General features: G+C 39.6%; 2 protein-coding genes and 1 pseudogene across 4 annotated transcripts; 1 reads left to right on the forward strand and 2 right to left on the reverse strand.

Annotated features, from left to right (window-relative positions):
- Positions 1–193: 193 nt before the first annotated feature.
- Positions 194–9,899, reverse strand: LOC149096997 (uncharacterized). 2 transcript variants are annotated; one of them, XM_089279137.1, is made up of 6 exons: positions 9,794–9,899; positions 4,947–5,003; positions 4,041–4,124; positions 3,486–3,536; positions 2,534–2,638; positions 194–1,774 (listed from the first exon to the last, which is right to left on the reverse strand). In XM_089279137.1, the coding sequence occupies exons 2-6, from the start codon at positions 4,977–4,979 to the stop codon at positions 1,208–1,210; spliced, it is 840 nt and encodes a 279-aa protein (XP_089135263.1). In that variant the 5' UTR covers positions 4,980–5,003; positions 9,794–9,899; the 3' UTR covers positions 194–1,207. The 2 variants fall into 2 exon arrangements, with proteins under 2 accessions (XP_089135263.1, XP_089135262.1); XM_089279136.1 differs by having other exon boundaries at positions 9,517–9,899.
- A 64-nt stretch (positions 9,900–9,963) lies between these two features.
- On the forward strand, positions 9,964–19,850 carry LOC110065134 (2'-5'-oligoadenylate synthase 1-like). Of its 2 annotated transcripts, none has more exons than XM_089279128.1 (5): positions 9,964–10,056; positions 14,473–14,645; positions 15,670–15,943; positions 16,202–16,577; positions 17,894–19,850. In XM_089279128.1, the coding sequence occupies exons 1-5, from the start codon at positions 10,014–10,016 to the stop codon at positions 18,048–18,050; spliced, it is 1,023 nt and encodes a 340-aa protein (XP_089135254.1). In that variant the 5' UTR covers positions 9,964–10,013; the 3' UTR covers positions 18,051–19,850. The 2 variants fall into 2 exon arrangements, with proteins under 2 accessions (XP_089135254.1, XP_089135255.1); XM_089279129.1 differs by lacking the exon at positions 9,964–10,056 and adding an exon at positions 13,554–13,954.
- LOC149096998 (uncharacterized) lies at positions 12,161–12,867 on the reverse strand (annotated as a pseudogene).
- Positions 19,851–20,391: the final 541 nt, after the last annotated feature.

Raw genomic sequence — 20,391 nt, forward strand, 5'->3', positions numbered from 1 at the left:
AATTTTTAAGCTTCCTCCTCCTATTCAGGAGCAATTAACTGAACAATATATTTTTTTTCGGGGGGGGGGGGGGGGGCGAGAATCCAAGAGAGAGGAAGCGGAATGTCTCGTATTACACGTAGAAGTATCCAGCTATTGAAATGAGCTATGCTGCTCTAGTAATCTTTCAGTCAGTACATACATAACACTTCAATTGGCTGAAACACCGGCAGATAACATGTATTTGCCAGTCAAATAAGCGGACACTTGTTACATTTCACGGTAGCCTGGTTAGTGTAGTGCTATCGTACAGGATGAGAACCAGTAAATAATGATTTGTGTGAACTTACCCAAATGGTTGTTTAAAACACTGCTCAACACTGACAGAATTTCCTTCACTTCTGCCTTATAATCCCAGTTCTCTGGCCTTGTTTTCCCTATACCTCCTATACGATTGTCGAACTTCTCTATAACCATAATTCGGGCAGTAAACGAGGTTTCAGTTTGCGAATTTCGTAAATCCTGGGCTCTATCGGAAATGAATGCTTCGAGTATCCTAAAATAAAAAACCTTTGTTTTCCTTTGGTGTCAAAATTCAGAAACAAGCGCACGCTTTAGAGCATCGGTAGCTTTTCGCGGGTGAGACTGAACGAAACGAAGGATATTTCTGTCAAGTATTCCTAGCAGGTTGGCCTTCAATATTGGATCCATAGCAGGCGGTTATCGCACAGCCTAGTCAACAGTAACTGTGATCTTTGTTTATTTTGTGTTTGTAGCTGGCTTGAAGGATTGTTCATTACTTCTGTTGACTTTTGAATTCGAATTCAACTGTTTTTGTACATAAAAAGTGCCAGACCCAATATTCCCGATATAAAATGATAAGTGTTTTGCGGATTTCGACATTTCAGAAGTGACTTTGCCACTTTCATTACAGCGTTTAGACAATTCGTGTTTGCTATAAGCCAGAAGGTTTGGACTCTAATATTAATAAGACAACGGTAGCCACATTCGTTGAGTACAGGGACCTCCCTGGAGGAAAACGTTTGGCTACTGAGTTGTATCCTTGGGATGAAAAGCTGATAAGTTTTTACTTTTCAAAATTTGCCTTTTGCTGCCCTTTCCCCTAGATAGAGAATCACTCATTTCTGTGATGTTTTTACTCATGAATGCAGGGTTTTTCTGTTATAGCAGTTGTTTGCGAGGCAGTTTGCAATGCCGGCCAAAGAATTTACAACGTATTACCGGAAGGTTCACTACCATCAGTAAGAACTGTACCCCCGGGATTGACACTAGCGACTGGCTTTTCAGCCTCCGTGGTCAGCGCAATAGCGCTGGGGTGCCCTGGTACAGTGGCGTTTGGCTCCTGTGAGATAGCACCCTCAAGGGGGGCTGGGTTTAATTCTTTTTCAGCAGGTGTTATGTTTTTACTTTCAAGAGTCACTATATTCGAGTCGGAAGCCACTTCCTCCGACATCGGAACCTCCGACGAAGACAACACTTCGGCTACCATCGGAACGTCTTCGATGGGAGTCGGTGTTTCATCCGTGGATTCTCCTTTAGAAAGCGAATCTGCGATTAAATCTCGGGGAATGGCGCCATGTGATTTCGTTGGCGCTTCGTTTGCTGGTGTTATCGAAGTATCATTTTCCCTGTTTTTAAGTATTGGAGGTGATAAGGTTTGTTCTAATGCCGACGGAACAGCTTCAGTGTCGGAGCCCGAAGTTATATCGGCGCCTGTGTCGGTTCCCGATGATCCTTTCGGCTGATGCGAAACTGAGGTGTTGGATGAAGAGGTCTAGTAATAAAGAGAAATGTTAAAGTTAGTGGATACTCAGTGAGATGATCGAGTATTCCATTCTAACATTGAAGAAGATAGGCGGGTTAGTTGCCTCAGAATTATTTCGGATTCCCTCAACAAATCACCAGTGCGCATTTCATACACCTATACTGGACAAGATTCATTGTAAGTAACATATACAAAAAATTTATTTCTTGTAACTTACAATCTAAGGATTTTACTGCATACAGTGGGCAATCATTATGTAGGCTTTGCTCGTGTGTGGCTTAAGCATTCTCAGTCCAACTTCTTTTCTATGCGGTGTTAGCTAACACTTTAGACCAAGTCTGCTTGTTTTACGTCCCTATTTTAGAGACCTCCATTTCAAAATCGGAATGACCCAGATAAAAACATTTTGATGGATAACCTTCTATTGTGGGGTAGTGACCCATTAATGCCTTGTGATTAGCCAGACGTAACTGCATTCTTTAGAGAAAAAGGTGCTGACGCCTTCCCTCAACAAACTACAGTTTGTCAGCAGTGTATCAATTCAATTGAGCTTGTAATTCTATTTGCCGTCTTAGTGTATAGCAGGGATTGTTTTGGGGCTCGGGGCATTGTACCTGTTGTTTGTTCTGATCTATTGTTCTCTTAAAGAGTATCGAGCCACTCATGTGAGACCTTACGAGAGCTGCTACCTGACCCCAGTTTGTACCCAGAATCTTCTTTATCTTCAATGTAAAGTAATATTTTAAAATAGCAATACAAGTACATTACCTGTGGTTTGACGTGTTGTTGGCAATATTTCAAAGCCTGATCCAGCAAAGAGGAAGGCGACTCTGGATTTTCCTGCACGAATTCAAGTGACTCCCCTGACGAGGACTACAATCAAGAAAGTAGGTATTCCAGGTGAGAACGATTCTGTTTTCCACAGGGTTGAAGCGATTACAATCAAACTACTACTGCTATAAGATCAAAGTGGCTATGAGCCACTCAACTTGGAAAATGGACCGTCTATAAACATGGGCAATTTTGATTTCACTGCCCTGTTTTGTTATCCGTAGGTCATATATATATCGAGCTTGTAACATAAACAAGACGAGTCCGAAGGTTATTAACATTGTTGTTAACCAAAGTTTGGTTTATCAAAAATGCGAAAAGATTGTTACAATATTCTGGTTCTAGTTCAGAGTCATAGTCATGACTGTTAGATTAAAGCAAGTGGACAGCTTATGTATCAAAGCTAAGTAGGCGTATAAACAAGCAATGACATAACATGATGTATCGAGCTAGAGAGGCGAAAAATAAAGTTGAAGCCCACTTGCATTATTAAGAAATAATGCAAAACGCAACAATAAGAGAATACATAAGGAGATGTGACACCGTTAAAACATTCATGAAGTCATCCTAGTCCGAGAAGTTGCAGTACGTTCGCTGTTGGCTTGACAGAATATCACCAACACCTATCAAACAGCGTTACACGAAGTGAAAGGACTCACAAAGAAGTTCTTTACAGGGTCCTTTCCCTTTGCAAACACCCCTACGTTCAAAATGTCAAATCTCCACATTTCCTTCAAAGTTAGTTGTGAGAATTTGGAGGTAAATCAAGAAGATATCCCTTAGTTGATGTCTGTGTACATTCTTGTTGAAAACGTCTCATGGTATTTCAGTGTGCGCATGATTGATAAGTACCCGTTAAAGTTATTTTTCAAAACAAGAAACAACTCACTTTAGAAATCACTAACATCTCAAAGGCCTGCGTCAGCAAACTTTCAGTCACCTAAAAAAAACAGGTAAAAAACAAAAATTGGAACAACACCAGTCAACTTGCACAACCCGCCGAAAAAAGGTGAGCAGAAGCTTCAACGCCATCGATAAAAAAAGGACATTTTACACTTCTTTCTCTTTGTAATCACGAAAGTAAGCAAGAACTGAAGGCAAGATAAAATGACGATGATTTTTTTTACGTTGAAACATGGTGAATAGAGGAAAATGGTTAGGAAACCGGGCAAAGTTCTTTGTTGTATGTTTTTGTTTGCTATTTTGAGGGTTGATCCTGCACAAAACCTGGCAAAATACAAAAGATGGTTACGTGTGTGCATACAACTAACCAATAGATGCATTACGATTATGTAAATCATGCATAGTAAAAGCATAAAACAAAAGATGCGCAGGGTCAAGGACCGTCCAACATAAATCTTGGCCTGTTTGTTTGCTTCTTTGATATTTACCGGCCTTCCTAACCATTTCCCTCTATTAACTATGGTTGAAAGTTCTAGCATACCTTAACATAAGGCTCATATTTTTGTCCAGTTTTCCAGCACTCGTACATGTCCACGACCAGCTGAGATAAAATAGAGGGTTCAACCTGCAAACACGAGAAAAAGATACTGACTTGAAACCATGCCACGCTTGTACTCTGGAATTTCCTCTTGAAAACACAGCGGATTCCCACCCCATTTATCACCGATGATGCTCGTGATCTGCCAGATCACGGATCGCTCTCAGATCGCTCTCACTCGTTGACGCATCGCATAAATTATAAATTTCTGTGTCTCTCCGCTTAGTGACAATAAAAATTAGTCAATAAACGTAAAAAAATATGATTAGACCTGTTTTTGCATCAGAATTTGCTTGTGTCTGTAACTGAAGCAATCCCTCATCTTATTGATGGGTATCTGTAAGCTCAGCAAATGTAGACTAGTGTCCCCACTGTCAATTCTTGAGTGATAACAGAATAGACGTATGAAAAACTGACGTTAATTTGTCTTTTACAATAATAAATTGTCAAATCGTGCGCTCTCGCTCGTTGACGCATCGCATAAATTATAAATTCATGTGTCTGTCCGCTTGTTGACAATGAAAATTAGCCAATGAGCGCGCGAGAATTTCTGCAGTTATCGTAATAAAGTCATTTGGCCTGTCCACGTGTGTAAAATCCGTGTCTCAGGATTGGCTATTTAAAAACCCTCTGAAAATCGGGATTGATCTAAAAATAACTTGAGATAGATTACGTTGGTAATAATAAATCTCTTACTCTTCATTCTCTCTTACAATAAAACTAGAGAGCTTTCTTTTCTCGTTAGCAGGCAGATAGACAAAATAGCCGGCATTTTGCAGCATTGCGGAATTGCAATTTTTACTTTCTGGCGTGCGGTATTCGTTCAACAAATTTAAACGATGTGCTTACCTTCGAATCCTGCTTAGAGACTCGAACTTTCATTATTTCCAGCGAATACTCAAAAGCCTGTAAATAGATTCAATGTAGACATAAGAAAACAACAGAACAATCCATCCACCATAGCAATCAGATCCGTAAACAAAAACCCCAAGAGCACCAGCACTACGTACGTTGTCATGACAGCTTGTCGTCATGACGACACGTCACGTTACTTAGCAACTACTCTACAAAAAAAAAATGCGGGCTCAATCAATTTTAGAATTTAAAATTGCTCCGTCAGGAGATAAGGTAGTAGTTTACCCTACCGGGTAAAGTTAAAACGTTGTCAATCGTGAAACAGTATTCAGTAGAAAAGCGAAAGCGACGGTTTGACGGAATCCAAGCGGAAATATTATGGCTGAATGTCAGTGGTCGAGCAAGCGACACAAATGGATGAGAATACTGACCAATGCTCTCCATACGGCAACTCCTCTCCTGGACATTCAGCCATCTGTTGATGGTGGGGAGAGGCCGCAGGGAGGAGCCCGGGAGAATAGCGGGCAGGAAGCGGGAGAGAAAAGGGCGGGAAGCGGGTGTGCTAAGAGGGCAGGAATCCGGAGAGAAATGCAAAATGCTAATTTTTGTCATTCATTAAGGCTTCAAATACTTTCAAAAACAAGAACTGATAATGTTATTTGACTTTCATTTAGCGTCTTTAGAGACTTCTAGGCCGACGGGCAAAGAAAAATTCACCCTTGGGCTCAAAACGAGGCTCAAAATAAAAAACCCTTTGACAGTGGTTACGTCATAGGTCATTCACTTGAAAGACGTGGGTAAGAGAAGCAAGGCAGAAAACGAAGCAAAAAAGAAAAAGGAAATGCCTAAGGACTGTGCAGCTAAATGACTAGGATGTGTTTTGAGGCTCTTAATTTACAGGGGACAGGAGCAGGACAAACAAGGGCGGGAGTCAAGAGATAGGGGTATGGGAAGTGGGAGGTTCTGACTCCCCTGTCCCTCCCCCCAACTTGATGCAGTACCTTGTCCCTAAGTAAAAGGTAAAGTCTGCATACGAGCCAAGTGGCCCATCAGGCCAGGCTTATCTCAGTTTCGGTGGCATGAAGCGACTAGGAGTATTTCTACTACCCCCTGGATAGGATGCTAGTCGATCACAGGGTTATCCCCAGCATTAAATTCACCAGTACCCATATGTACACCTTTGTGGAGAGAGGCACCGTGAGAGTAAAAGTGTGTTGCCCAAAAACACAACACAATGTCCTTGACCAGGGCTCGACCACGGACCACTCAATCCATTGCTGAGTGTACTAACCACAAGGCCACCGCACCTTCCACCTTGTCCCTTAGGCCTAACCATAACCCTAAACCTAAAAAAACAGGAGTCTATAGATTTCAGTCAAGTTTACCTCTTTTATCACTTGTGCATTTGAGACAATTTCTAATTTCCTCGCTTTCTGCCATTCAGTTTACATTATCAAAGCCTGATTTTAAATGATTCGCAACTACTGACGGAACTTGTTTTTGCAACTTACAACTTCAGACTTTGCACAAAATTTCTCACTGGAGAAAAGCAATGTTGTAGAACTTAGGTGATGAACTAAATGCAATAAATTTTTATTTGTAAGAAATGTATCTGTTCTTTAATACATGCTTTTGTGTCTAGTATCTGAGTTAGTTGTGGTGAAGATTTATTACAAATGGTTTGTAGACGACAGTAAGCCAATTCAGAGACACAGTGGCATAAGCAAACCCACTTGTTAACCAATTTATCACAGGAAAAAAAATAAACACATATAATTATATATATAGATATATATATAATTTATTGCCATCAGGTGCTATAATGTCTTGTAATAAAGTGGTTACAAGTTAAGTAAGAATCTTACAGAAGGGAGGATGATACAATATTATTACTAAGGGGATCATAATTAATTTCATATTGATTCAAAGCACGTGATACAGTGTATGTGCATGTATGATTCATTAAGCACATACAATGTAAAAATTATGTTGTAGTGATTGAGCAAAGCTCATCTGAATTAAATGAAAGGAAAAACAACAACAGTCAATTATTTATATAAGTTGATACAATGCACATGTAAGATAGGGAAATAGAAATTGGAAAGCTTCAAATGACTGAGTAAACAAGATAAACTAGTGGGTTTCATGGAAGTTAATTACTGCCTCTCTGAAATGTTGAATGTCTTTTCAGCATCAAAAGAAGTGAAACTTGACCACATCCCATAAGTGGAAGTGGTTTCGTGTAAACAAATACAGGTGTTTGGGCATTCTAAAATATTTAGTTTCATGTGCATACATGTACAAGGAAATGGTCTTGAAAACTTCCATGTACTATCAACATGTAATCAATGTAAACAAAAAAGACCTCAAGCAAGGAAAAATTGTCAATGAACCGAAGATATTGAGTGGTCTTGAATGTTTTCAGTATTTCCAGCGTTCGCTGCGGCCAACAAATCACAATATTTTCGATTTCTACTCCCTTCCCAAACGCCACCATTGTATAAATGTACGCTTAAACAATCTTTAATGATAGAGAAATATCTTGTGAATGAAATGAACAAATGTTTTATTCTGACAGCGAACGGCAGGCCTAGGTACAAAAATATTATTTCACCTGTTCCAAAAGGCACAGAAAGTCAGAAAGGTGACAGAAACACCAAACAAGCCAGTCTTTAAAGACAAATCCTTATCAAAGTTTCTTTGATGCATTGCAAAATATAATTTAAAGTGCACCTAACCCCAAAAGTTTTTTTTCGCTAAAATGAATCTAGACTTTATTTGAAGCATTTGGGCGAAGAAATTTTTGAATTTGGTTGTATCCTCAATTTTCTATGCCCTTTCAAAGTTGCACTTGAAGTGTTTCACAACCGCGTTTTAGGGAGTCTGGGGCGGCAGTTGCTGATGACGTCTACCCAGGAACCAAACACAGTGGCACCTCAGTCAGCTCTCTGTATTTGCTCAAGAAAATGGAAAACAAAACTAATCGTTCCGATGAACTTTGGGACTAAAACGTCCGAGTTTTGTCTCAGAATCATTTCTTTTTCGTCACTGGAGTCAGAGTTAAGTTTCGATTCGGAAGACTCCGAAATAAAATTCAATCGAGCATGTTCAACAACTGTGAATGCACTGCTTAGAGCTTTGAGAGCAATTTACAATATTTCAAGCGACGAAGGGGAACCCTTCTTTGCGGACGAGCTGCTTATATATTAGGAATGGAAAGCTAGGTACGAAGTGGAGGAGCAGGCAAATGAAAAGCTGGAAAGAAAACTCAAGGACTGCTTTGGATGGTAATTTCGTCAACTAAACGTAAGATTCCCATGCGTGTTTATAGCCCGTTTACATTTGTCCTTAGCTAGAATGTATTTTGTCAAGGTATGATTGTTCTGTTAAATCCAGTTTGTGTTTTACTTTCTGTTGAATGCTTCATGTTTATAAGAGCGATGTACGTGTTGCAGTTTTCGAGACTTGATGACCTCCAAAACAATGGCTTTGATCGATTGAAAATCGTACTGTTTGGACCTGTATTTCTGAAGCTGCGGGAAGCAAGGCGGAAGGAAACATTTCATACAATTACGGATTGAACATTGTCACACGTTTTAAGTTGTAACTCCAAATAACCAATGTAAATTGTTCTCAAAGTTCGTAGTGAAATTCGTTGGATAAGCGAAAAGGACGTGTTCCCTAAGCAGTCCGCAGATGTTACGCGGTCATATTTTCGACGCTATTGCACAGAATCTTTCTTGCACTGCTGATTTCCAAACCTTCGAAAAACTCTGTGAGTCTAATAATTTTCTTATCATGTAATTCTAAAGGATTAATCTTTGACTTTTATCTAAATCGAAAGAGAAATGTGTTGGTTAGCGGCGTACAGTTGCGACCTATTTACATATCAGTATAACACTTCTTGATCATGATCAGATCACACAACTTTGCCGGTTATGTTATAAATACTGCGGGATTGGAAGATATAGATTGTCAGTAGTATTTCTACAAATTGCTGGTTAGCTTTAAGCAGAAAATTTATGAAAGTAGCATTCAAAAGTCTGTGGAACAAATTCCAGCGAGAGTTCTTCAATGGTTCTCACAGATTCAGTTCGCTTGTTTTGGTTCGACAAAATCAACCATTGTACGTCTTTATTGTACCATTAGCCGATCGTTAGAAAATTGTACAGTATATTGCTGCAACAGCCGATAGCACCTCTGGAAGGCGTTTCTGCGCACTTTTCGAATGTGTATTGCACCATTCTGAAGGAAATGAGAGGACGTGAGATATCCAACCTTCCTGGGTAGACGTCACAAGAGCCCCTGGACCCATTCTCCTCAAACTCGGTCGTGAAACAAAATGGCGGTGTTTTGGAGCTATTTTCGAGATTTCGTCGAGGCACAAAAAACCGAGGATTTAACGGAATCCAAAAATATTTTCGCAGAACTATTTCGACTAACAAGTAGATTCGTTTTCGCAAAAAAAGAATTTTTGGGGTTAGGTGCACTTTAAATGGACAAGCACCACATGTCGGCGCAAAGTGAGTGCGAATAAAACGGTCCCGACCTGCATGTATCTTACCCATTTCGTGCAAATTACACTTTAAATCTAACAAGTCTTCAAAATCCTTGCAAAAGCTGCATACAGGACCAATCTTCTGCTTTGCTGGATACCCATTGTTGTTTTTTACAATTCTGAGGCGAGGGCGGCTGAAGTAACACGATCCACGCTTCGTCCGCTCGAGCTGGCTCGAGTCAGCAAACTACACATTACTCCACACAGAATGCCTCCCCTGTACCGCTATTCATTACGAACATTGTTTGAGTATTAAACACCCATTTAAGGACGTCAAACTCACCAATAACGAGAAGTATCAAGGATATTTTCCACCTTAAAACGAAGCAAACTACCGCTCTCAGAGAACTGATCGATTCTCGATCGATCGAAGGACAGCATAGCCTGATGGTGATGACCACTGACCAATTACTGTGACGTCAAAAAATGTATTTCCGCGGTGTCCCATTCCGCGCTCGACAAAATTGACGTACATCCGGGACATTGCTATTTGCGAGCAAAACATGGCCACGAGTAGACAGAAGAATATGAGTTCAAGCGCTGATCGTGAGTAGAATGTCCTTGTTTTATCAATTTTAGGCGTTCTCGTATGGAACGCCAGAACTGTCTTATGATACTCTTTTTTATTATATTGGGTGGTTATGTCATTATATGTAGTACTTATGTTATTATATTCGGTGATTAACTCATTATACTCGATGCTTATTCCATTATACTCGGTGCTTATGTCTTTATATGCGGCGCTGTCTTCATTATATTCGGTGCTTTCTTCATTATAGTCGGTTCTAACTTTGTTTGGTGTTTTCTTCATTATTACGGGTGCTAACACTATTATATTCAGTGCTCTCTTCCTTATATTCGGTGCAAAGGCCATTATATTCGGTACTTCCTTGTTCGATGATTACTTCATTATATTCGGTGCATACTTCATTTCATTCGGTGCTTTCTTCGATATGATTGTCACTAGTCTTCGCAAGGGGCCGTACAATTTGGAGGTAGTCTAGGGAAAGCCGGGAAAAACGGGTGTCACGAAAACTCAGACCCCGAAACCTCAGACCCCTTGATATTAAAAACTCAATCGTTATTACCTGAATTGCTCTATGGCCACAATGGGGCGAGATGTTTATCTTCTCCGGTTTATGTTGTCGCGTCGATCAAACTGAAAAACAAATATTTAACTTCTCAGGTTTATCGCTGTCGCGTCGGTCAAACAGTGAGGAACTAACAAGGTTTAGAACAGCAGCTGACACTGTTTTTCAAAACAGACCTTTTTTATGCAATCGTATGCAGCAAAAAAATGTGTTGTTCTCTGAAACGTACTCGTTTGATCACAATCTGCTTTTTGACTTTATGTGTGTTGCATGACTGTTGGCACGTAACCCGTAGAAATTAACGAAATTTAGAAAAAAAAAAAAAAAGGAGTACATAGAGATAGCCATGTTTGCGTTCCAACTTATAACGGGAATATTTCTTACAGGAAACAGTAAGTTTCAAACCAAACACTTCTATTTTTTTTCTTTTCATGATACCGCCTGGATTAGTGAATTATTAAATCTGCCTCGTGGCGGGGCCTTCGCGCCAGTTTTCAATTTTCGTTCACTCACATTTCGACCAGACATGGCGGTTCAATCGGTTTGACTTTCACATGCTTTTTACGAGCTGACAGTCACACAACGCACATAAAGTCAAAAAGCAGATTGTGATCAAATGAGTGTGTTTCAGAGAACAACACATTTTTTTGCTGCATACGATTACATAAAAAAGGTCTGTTTTGAAAAACAGTGTCGGCTGCTGTTCTAAACCTTGTTAGTTCTTCACTGTTTGACCGACGCAACAGCGATAAACCTGAGAAGTTAAATATTTGTTTTTCACTGTTTGATCGACGCGACAACATAAACCGGAGAAGATAAACATCTCGCCCCATTGTGGCCATAGAGCAATTCAGGTGATAACAATTGAGTTTTTAATTTCAAGGCGTCTGAGGTTTCGGGGTCTGAGTTTTCGTGACACCTGTTTTTCCCGGCTTTCCCTAGACTACCTCCAAATTGTACGGCCCCTTGCGAAGACTGGTGACAATCATATCGAAGAAAGCACTGAATGAAATGAAGTATGCACCAAATATAATGAAGTAATCACCGAACAAGGAAGTACCGAATATAATGGGCTTTGCACCGAATATAAGGAAGAGAGCACTGAATATAATAGTGTTAGCACCCGTAATAATGAAGAAAACACCAAACAAAGTTAGAACCGACTATAACGAAGAAAGCACCGAATATAATAAAAACAGCACTGAATATAATGAAAAAGGCACCTAATACAACAAAGAAAGCACCGAATATAACGAGGGATGCACTGAATATAATGGAATACGCACCAAATATAATGAAGACAGCACCACATATAAAGACATAAGCACCGACTATAATGGAATAAGCACCGAGTATAATGAGTTAATCACCGAATATAATAACATAAGTACTAAATATAATGACATAACCACCCAATATAATAAAAAAAAATATCGTAAGACAGTTCTGGTGTTCCATATTCTCGGCTTAGGGCGAAGTCGTACTAGAGGGCAATTTCAGATTTGTTCTGAACAAATCCGACTTGAAATCGACCAGTTACAAAAAATTTGTCCGGAAAGCTACAGTCGCACTTGAGAACAAAATCTGTGAACAAACACCATGCCATACTGTGAGCAGCATCCCAGGATTTTATCAACCTCATCGTAGTAGACGGATTTCCTGAGGCTTCCTCCTGTTTGTTTTTGTTCCAATCTTTTGCATTCTTGTATCGTTCTATGATATACATCATTTTCCGAATGCATTTGTCGGCTATCTTGTTAGTTCCGAGCGTTTTCGAAATCTTCTCGGCAATCCAAGCCCATGTTTTTCTTGACTCTCGACTTTCTAACTGATCGTGCTTTTCAGCCCACAGTTGAACTAATAGATTTTCCTCCTCTTTACCCCATCTATCCTGAACCTTCTTGGTCTCGGCTGACGAAGATGTATGGCGCGAAGAAGTTGGGGTTGATGGCGGCATATTGAGCTGTCTTCGCTGAACTGAAGGGATTCTGGCAACAAGTCAGTGCTTGTGATTGAAGGAGATGGGCTGGGATTTCCTCGATCATTAAACATGTAAGGGCCTGGCAAAGGATAGATCCATCCTGGTGGATATTGTGGAAATTCGCACAGGAAAAATTGGTTGCCTGCACTGGGATTCATGTTCTTGCAAAATGAGAATGTGATTAATTTTACCGTGAAGTCTATCGCATAGAGCCTCTGCTACATATCACCTGTCAAATCATTTCCAAATCAAAACACCCTCACTATTGTTTTCCAAGATTTGTCTCAATTTGGCCTGCTTGAGAGGTAGTCGACGGCATCTTTGAAGTTTGTCTGTCCGCGACCAAATTTTGTCCTTTGAGGAACAAACTGGTTGCACTTGGTTTTTCATTGCGATGACGGATTTTTGACATAAGTAAACAGTTTTGTCCTCTAGTGCGACTTGGCCCTTAGTTAACTATCAGAACTGTCTGTGATTCGCTAGTGTGGAAGAAATTTATTTGCATGGCTTCCGGGCGATAATTGACTAAACGACAACATGTTGAGTGTTTGCTTACTGCTAACTGTGGCCTAGTTTGTTTGAGGTTCAATTGATTCTCGATGTAGGAAGCTCTTGTTCAGTTCATTTAGGACCATGCAGGCCTTTAGAAAGCGATAGATTAGCTCTCCGCCGCGGTTTTGATATCTGTACGTTCGTGTTGATTTAGACTCCAATTTCATGTTGAAAGCACTCTTAGTTAAATTATACAATTCACGATTCAATGAAAACACGGTGAATTTAGTCTTCCAGGCCTCAAAAGGCATACAGGAGAGTTATTTGCTGTTATTTGAACTATGATAAGCCTCATGGAAAGCTAGCTCTAGGACAGAATTGTATCAAGGTTATCAGTGACAAGTAAAATTCTATGGCTATGTTTTTGCGAATCCAGTCAGACTATACACCAAATGATAATTCTGTAGGCTGAAAATGCAACTTCACAACTTTCATTCTAGCTAAATATAAACTAAAATCAACCGAAGCACTTTACTAATGGCTTGACAATGGTTTTGTTTCACTTTTTTATAAACAGAATAAAAATCTAATATATATGCAAAACATTAAATCGTTAGGTACAATTCCGGGAAATAGACAAAGTACTTTTGTGAATTTTCTCTCATTCCAGATCACCTGAGGAGGCATTTAAGTTTGAAGATTTTGTTAAATTGGAGCCAGACCATTTTAAGTACTTGTTTTTTTTTAATCAGCTGTTCGCTCTCTTCGAAAAACCAAAAAAGAGTAATTAATTCCTTTAAAGCATTGCATTCAAGCTGTCATGAATATATCATAACTATGCCATATATCAATACTGGAAATGGTCAAAGTCATATGTTAGGTAAGGTTAGGTAAGATAACTTTATTTTAAGTCATAAGCGTGGGGAGTGGTTGCCCAATCTCCCACTCATGACAAAAATGCACTACTATTTGCAATAACATTACTACTTACAATTACTATATTCGATGAGATAAATTCAGAATTAAAATATTCCTAAGAGCAATTAGTCCTAAAATTAAGAATTTGAGTTAGAAAATACAGTTCATGCACTGGCACCCTGCAAACTCCACACTATTCAAACGAGAACGAAATTGTGCCAGTGGTTGAGGATTTGGTGAGTGAATAGAAAGCTTTTTGTACAAGTTGTTTTTGCTCTTTTCTTTTTCTTTTCTTTCCACAATCCCACGGAAACGAGGCAGGAAGGTGGACAGAGAGGGACAAGGGGCGGGGCACGGGGGGGATTTTAGTACCCTGCAGTATAGTACATTACACAACACGTAACACACATTAGACACACGACACAGCCAAAAGCGCTAAAGCGAGCTGGCTAACTGTGTGCTTGACTTCCATTATTTCAGGAACGTTTTTTGAAAAAGTTGACTTCACTGATAGCTCTGCTGTTAATAAGTTCATTACCAACGAACTCCAACTTGACGAGGCCAACAGGAATGCAATTTCCCAGGTTGTAGACCAACTGTACAAATACCTCCAACATAATCTGCCATCTCTCAGCATAAACTGCCTTGTTAAGGTAAGAGTCACCACCTTGTGTATTGAATGTTAATTTAAGGAAACTTTCATAAATTAGTGCACCACGAGGGGAGGGTATTAAAATTGGAATTTCAAAGTTTAGTTTCAAACAAGTGAAAGTACCAAAACTATGTGACCCCACCCCCTCCCGCCCCATTTTCTGTTCTATGCTGTGCAAGGCAAATTTTATCGAATGAATCCATGACTGCAGTTCTCTAAAATTGTACTACTTTAAAAATGTCTCAGCTTAAGACAAAAAGTTTCACCTGGTTAAGTGCTGCGTTTAGCTTACTTGCCGATGCAAATCACCACTAGTGAGTTTTTCTAAAATCCCATCTCTGCTATAGTGCCATAGTAACCAGGGGAACGTCAGGTAGCATTTCACTTCCGATAAGAAGTACTTAAGTCTTCAAAATATGTCGTGCTTAATTTGAAGTACATTAATAAAATTAATACAAGAAAATAGACAAAGTCATGTTTACTCTAACTTCTTACTTCATTTCGATGGAACTGTTCCAAACACGATAAGAACAACAATCTCAAAAATATGTATGTCAGAAAGCAAATGAAAATCAAATTGCACAATATAAAATTGGTTTGGTTAGGGGACAATTAAATTTTGCAAATTAAATATTTTTCAGGGACAAACTCAGTCGACAGACACATAAGGGTTAGTCTCTATATCCTGAGTTTTTACCACAAAATTTTGAGAAACTATGCCCTCAGAAATGCATTTTTCTGCATTGTGGAAGCATAATTTTCCAGGTGTTTTGCTTATTTGGACTTTCTGTGTTCATATAATGTAGTGTCAAGTCAAATCCCCAACAGGATAGAGAAAACTTATTAACTCATACATTTCTTTGGGGAGGCAGCGTGGCCAAGTGGTTAGGGTGCCGGATTTGCATGCATTGGCCCTGGGTTTAAATCCTGCTTTGGCATCGATTCAGCCCTTTTTTTTTTGTTTTTTGTTTTCAAGATGTGCTGTTTTGTTAGTAAATATCACTTGTACTTTCAACACAATTCAGGGAGGCTCTGTCGGGAAGGGAACAGCTGTCAAGGACAAAGCAGACATCGACTGTGTCGTTTTCCTCAACAATATGAAAACCATGGAAGAGCACAAACTTAAGTTGCAGGAAACAAAGAACCGCCTGGAGTTATGCCTTAAACAGAGTCCCTATAAAGACCAAATCACCTTTGATGGACAGACACCCTTCGCCGTGAAATTCAAATTTCGCCTGGATTTGTCTCGAGAATTTAACATTGACTTGCTGCCGACATTTACAACTGATCGAAGTCGAGGTAAAATAGGATTTTAATCTTCCTTTAACCCAACCTCAATACGAGTCCATTGTTTGTCAGTCATGTAGAGACTAGTCCCCCTTTGGCCAGCCTCCCTGCAGCTTGTTGCAGTTTATAGTCCATAATGAAGTCTATTTGATTGCAATTTCATTGTTTCAGGGAATACAAAAACTTTTGAACCATGTGAATTAGCTGTGTGTGTGTCCACATTGAATCAAGCCAAGTTAATTAGAATGTGAATTTTTTTGCACTTGGCAGAACAACTGTATGAAGAAATGATTCGTTGTACAACGGAAGACAAGCATTATTACTCAGCACATTTTGTGAGCTTACAAAGGGAGTTTGTCAAGGATCAACCGCCGATCGTGAAAAACTTAATCCGCCTTGTAAAGTACTGGCGCAAAACCTGCATTCAATACAGAAGCAATGGTAAAACTAGACTGCCATCTTCGTATCCACTGGAGCTCATCACGATAGCCTGGTGGGAGAAGGCTGGAAAACCATCATTTGACATTCGGGCCGGTTTTAAAGCTGTTCTTCAACAGTTGGTTGATAATTCCCACATACACGTCATTTGGCATAAATACTACAATGAGGCTCTCGCTAAGAGAGGAATCAAGGGGATGAAGATAAGGTTCGTTTTTGTTCCTGTACAGGGAAAATCAAAGCAAGACCCGGGCGGGAGAGGGGGGAATGCCCATATAAAGGCGATGGGGGTAATCATCGTACCTTTTAGGGGGTCAAATTTGTGAATTGATATCTCTTAGGGTGCTAAAATCAAGGATGACCACCAGTAGAGTTATCGCGGTAGCGTCTACTGTGCTGTGCAGAGAAGTGGTGTGACAGGAACCATTTGCCAGTCAAATTTTGTGTTATTCTTTATTGCTATAACGAAATGGGGAAAATGTCACTCAACATTAATGAGTTATTTTAAGGTTGGTACCCCTTTGTACTCCTTAGTGAAAATGAATTTGGGCCACACCCACAAAACTGATTTTAGGGGTTGTTTTCAAAATTTCCAACAATCACCCTCTCACTTTAATATGGGAGGCCTCCCCCCTACTTTTCTGATTGTTTTCCCATAAAGTTCACCTGATTGTCTCTGTCTGCCTGTCTGTAAGCCTTTCTGTCTGTCTGTTTTTCTGACTGGGTGGCTGATTGTATACCTATCTGACTACTTGACGTTCGCTCCGTCATCCTTTGTCTCACTTACTATCTGTCTGTGGGTGTCTATAGTAACTACCTGAATGTCAAAGAATGGTACAAATGTGGGATGTGGCTTAATATGTAAATCAAAGGAAAAAGGGCCAGCTGATAGCCACAAGATGCACGCTAAGGCGACAAAGGTAGAATAGCACTAGGCTCAACATTTTTTGTAGGAAAAAAGCCTAGTGCTGTTCTACCTTTGTCGCCTAAGTGTGCATCTTGTGGCTATCAGGTGATATGACCCTTTTTCCTTTGATTTACATATTAAGCCACATCCCACATTTATACCATTCTTTGACATTCAGATAGTTACGATAGACACTCACAGAGGGATAGTAAGTGAGACAAAGGATGGCGGAGCGAAAGTCAAGTAGTCAGATAGATATACAATCAGCCACCCGGTCAGAAAAACAGCCAGACAGAAAGGCTTACAGACAGGCAGACAGAGACAATCAGGTAAATAGGCAAACAATAAAAAATTCAGCACTTGAAAGTCTGAAAGGCAGCAACTGACAGATTTCATTTAACCCAAAGGTAGACAGCTGGGGGTAGACACACAGACAGCCACACATGCAGACAGTATCATCAGACATTAGACATTCCAAGGAGAACGTTAAGCAGAAACAATGAGAGATTGCTTAAGAAACACGGTCTTAGTAATCAGAAATAATCTTAGTAATATGAATCATGTCAGTGTCACTTACGGCGTGATACTGGACTGAAATGCTGTGTTTTTCCACGCAGCCTACCATTTGTTCTGGACCCTGCCAACCCAACCAACAACGTATGCAGTGTTAGTGATGCCGAGGGATGGAAAACCGTGGCAGATGTGGCTAAAATGACACTTCAGAGGCAGCCACTGAAGGGCATTAACTTCAATAGAAACTGGCAAATAATTTAGGTTCAAGACATTCATAGGTCATAAATAGGGGTGGACTGATACCGATACCAAATACTCGATATCATCGATACTGGCGTTTCCTTAAAAAGTATCAATACTTTTGAGAAATTTCGATCTCTTTCAATACCAGGCTGCACACGTGACTGCTCACCGAAATATTCCAGGCAGTTTCAGTGCCCTAAATCAATAGTTTTCTCGTTAGTGGTGTTGTACTGCATTCGAAGGAACAATCGCAGCCTTGTAACTTCCATCTAAGAGGTGACGTAAACACATGGCATGCGCAATAGTTCTGGGAGTCTGAGTTCTTTTTGGTACCCACAGAAGAAAGTAAAGATGAAACACTTTTGTTATGATTGTGTTTTATTTTTATGGACTATTAAAAGGCTTTCAGTGCTTAATTGATAACTTCAGAGAAAAATCTCGAATGATGACGTCACAGTATTGATATCGATATCGAATATAGAAAAAAATAAGGGGAAATATCGTACTTGTATTGTATCGATTTGAAAAACTGGTATCAACCCACCACTATAGTCACAAACAAGTCACTTCACTCTGCATTGTTTTGAAGTATTTAATGAACACACTTGTTCTGGAGTATATTGTTAACAGCAGAGCTCCCAGTTAGAAGCGCGTGCAAGCGGAGCACCATAGCAAAAGAATATGTATCCATGCGATTTAATTTGTATTGTCAGGCAAGTGTGCATCCATACTCTCTGATTGGTTTTCACGCATACGTGTGTAATGCGTGCTGAGCCGACAATTTCTCTTTAAATATATGTGCTCTTAACTAGGAGCTCTGCTGTTAAACTTGCGTATCTATGTATATTAACTATTTGGTTAAAAAATTGTTAAAAGGTATAACTTCTAGGTTGGTGGGCGTAACCACCTTAAACAATTTAACAAAGCCGACACGCAGTCGAGGGTTTGCATAATTTTAAAGAATCTTTAACAAGTTCGAGTCCTTCCTATGAAACTCGTGACAATGACAATTAACTGTCACGAGAGAAAAAGGCTCCCCCAAACTGCAACTCAATAAATAATGATGCGAGTCTATATTCATAATGGAATCGCAAACCTACTTTACAATCGACATGGTTATTGGCGTTAGAATTACCAACACGATGACCAAACAAAGGATTCAGTTTGAGACTCATAAGATATTTAGTTCACTTACCATCGAAGGGGTATTCATAGACAAATTTAGATATTGTTTCTGGGTTGCATCTAGTCAGCCAATAGGAATCCATCGAAGTATTTTTACGAGGATGAGGATTTACGGACTAAGAGCTAGATGAAAACGATCTTTCTTTCCGAAACCTTGACCTTCCTCCCAAATATGGTTATCAATATAATTCAATCTAATTATTCATGTTTAAGGTGCAAATTATAGATACAGTACAGAATTTACATTGGGGAAAGTTTTGAAAGGAACATCTGCCCAGATGTAGCAAATAGACTAATTGGTCGATCTATTCATAAGTATAATAGATTTTGCATTTCAAAAGTAGCCTTTTATTGGTTCAAAATTTTCAAAAAGTTAATCTGGATTTTTAATTATAACTTAAACCAATGAAAATAATTGATACATTAATCTTTCGCATGGAAAACTAATTTTGTCTTCATGCACAATACATATCTTTTGTACTAGAAAACAATAGCGAAAGACAACTGTATTTACCTAAGTTAGTATATAAGTAACGCGAAAACTGTTGTAAATCAATTACCAAGATCAGCTTATACTATGAGTTAGTATGAAGTACTGTCAAGAATAAAGAAGATTTGTTAAGTTCCAAAAAAGTTTCCTGGTTTTCTGCTGTGTCGTCGCTGGAGTAGAGCATAGAAACAAGTTCCCTGTGCCTCTGGCATCACGTAACGAGTGCCGGCTGTTAAGCCAGTGGTTCAACCGAGTTATTCCCTATTTCGTAACGCTCCTCAGTGAAGATCACTATTTGCCGAACCATTTATCCGTTCACCCGTCAAGTGTTTTAGCTGTTAACAGAGACATTTGCCAAGCTCCCAAGTGCAGGCAAATACGCGACCAGTGGGCCATAAAACTTATCGTTACACAATTGATATTCATTTCGTTTTCACTGTTCTGAATTTTTTGAAATCACTATCTAATGGTGTTTTTTCTATTGTTAAACCAGTGTCTGATCATTAACGGTCTTAACGTGCTATTAACCCCCCGGGGGGGTACTCCCCTATATGTGCTATATAGGTATAAGCGGCCCCAAAGGGTGGGGTTTTTCAGCCGTTTTGGTCAGAAATAAGGTATCGATTTTGGCCGTTATGGTCTTAAACAGGGTATGGTTTTAGCACTCTAGTCTTGAATTGAGTA

The sequence above is a fragment of the Orbicella faveolata genome, unplaced genomic scaffold (assembly GCF_042242905.1).
Source record: "Orbicella faveolata isolate gen_17 unplaced genomic scaffold, um_ofav_v1 contig_47, whole genome shotgun sequence".
Lineage (NCBI taxonomy): Eukaryota > Metazoa > Cnidaria > Anthozoa > Scleractinia > Merulinidae > Orbicella > Orbicella faveolata.